Source organism: Engraulis encrasicolus, chromosome 8, assembly GCF_034702125.1.
Source record: "Engraulis encrasicolus isolate BLACKSEA-1 chromosome 8, IST_EnEncr_1.0, whole genome shotgun sequence".
NCBI lineage: Eukaryota > Metazoa > Chordata > Actinopteri > Clupeiformes > Engraulidae > Engraulis > Engraulis encrasicolus.
Genome location: NC_085864.1, coordinates 6,614,620 through 6,616,327, shown reverse-complemented (window position 1 = coordinate 6,616,327; position 1,708 = coordinate 6,614,620). Strand labels below are relative to the sequence as shown.

Here is a 1,708-nt window from a genome sequence, read left to right as displayed (position 1 = left end):
GGATGGTGACAGGGAGGCAGTGGGGTCGTTGCCGGCGGCAACCGCGACTGCAGGACAGGGAGATGGAGAAGGCCATCCCAAGGTCATCCTGAGGCCACACCAGCGCTTCCTGCAGAGCAAGGCCAACGGCATCGTCCGCCGTCACACGCTCACTCTGCCCACGGTAACCAAAGCAGAGGACAGCGACGATGACGACGACATCTGGATCCCGACGACGGAGGTGAAACGCCCCAGGGCGCCCCCTCTTGGCCTGCTGGGGAAAATCAAGTCGGCACACTTCTTCTGTGCTGACGCGGCCAACTCTTCCTTCGAGTGTGTGGACACTCCAGTGAAGGACCCTCCTGCCCGGCCCTCTGTGAAGGAGTCGGGGGAGGGGGAGGGGGATAAACCGGTGTCGGTTCCCTCGCTGAACTTTAACCTGATGCAGGGGAGCCTGGTGCAGAGACGCAGCGCTGCCGGTAGTTCCTCTGGATTCATGGCCTTCTTTAAACGCCTCAGTGAAAGGGCAAAACCTGTTTGAAAACACTAACCTGACTGACCAACTTGTGTGGAAAAATCTGACCGACGTCAGTGCCTGAAGCCGTTGCTGTGTATGTGTTTTTTTATTGTTTTATTTCATGTGAGAGAGGCTTCCTCTTCCGTTTTCCTTGTATTGGTTTAATTGTTCAGTGAGTCTGGGTGTTCTGCTTTTTTGTTGTCTCCATTTTTCAGTGACACATTTTAAGGACTGTGACTATATTTTATTCTCTGTGTTGGAGATTTATATAATGTATACAACTTTTGGACGTTTTTTAAATGGGCTCAGAATGACTGCGGTTCTCTGTCTGGAATTCCTGTGAAACACACATACATGCTATGTCCAGAAATATCCACTAGGAGGCAGTGCATAACATGAAGAGGACCTGACGATGTAATGTCTCATGTTTTTTCTCATTTTATCCATCCATTTCAGCAGTGATAACTTAATTTGTATTTTAATTTATGCAATACTGTACCATAGGTTTTCATTAAATGTGTGTCTTTATTTTTAATCACACAATACATTTAGTTGTGATGACAGCTATTTCTCTGGTTCTCCTCAAGACTTTCAGAGCTTTCAAGATTACCATGAACACCAAAATAAACCCTCCGAGAAAGGGCATTTGGCAAGTTTATTTGGCTGAGGTGATCAGGCTGAAGTACGTCCAAGGGTCTTAAATAGGTCAGGGCAACAATAGCAGTAGTTTCTCTCTGTTCTGCACTGGAGGTAGCTGGCAGGCATGCAGGGCCGGATTAAGATTGCTTGGGGCCTCTAGACTACAGGTTGCTGTGGGCCCCCCAGGGAAGGCAAATTTTGCAACAAATTAACATAGACAGCGTCATAATTATAGGCTAAGAATTACAGATAACATGTCTATCAACTGAGCTCAACACGACAGATGAATTTTTCAATTTTGCATTCGTTCATAATTCTGCAATTTTTCACTTGTGGACTATAAGGGCCCCCATGGCAGGTAGGGTCCCCTTGGCTGCAGCCATATCTAGCCTGTGTTGGCCCCCTGCTAGGTGAGGCCCCTAGGCTGCAGCCATATCTAGCCTGTGCGTTAATCAGACCCTGCTGGTAGGAATGGCATGTAGAGGGTATTTAGCCGTATAAAGACATGCAGGAGGCCTGTGGCTGGGCCAGGGCCAACGCCTGGTGGTGCCTTGATAATGGCCTGTCTGGGTG

At 48.5% G+C, this 1,708-nt stretch overlaps 1 protein-coding gene across 1 annotated transcript in view; it reads left to right on the top strand.

Annotated features, from left to right (window-relative positions):
* fhdc4 (FH2 domain containing 4) overlaps positions 1-1,426 on the top strand; it is a 23,414-nt gene extending 21,988 nt beyond the window's left edge. The window contains exon 12 of the mRNA XM_063204890.1: positions 1-1,426. This exon is cut by the window's left edge and continues 1,106 nt beyond it. Within this exon, the coding sequence (XP_063060960.1) occupies positions 1-520 (520 nt within the window). The 3' untranslated portion in view covers positions 521-1,426.
* Positions 1,427-1,708: the final 282 nt, after the last annotated feature.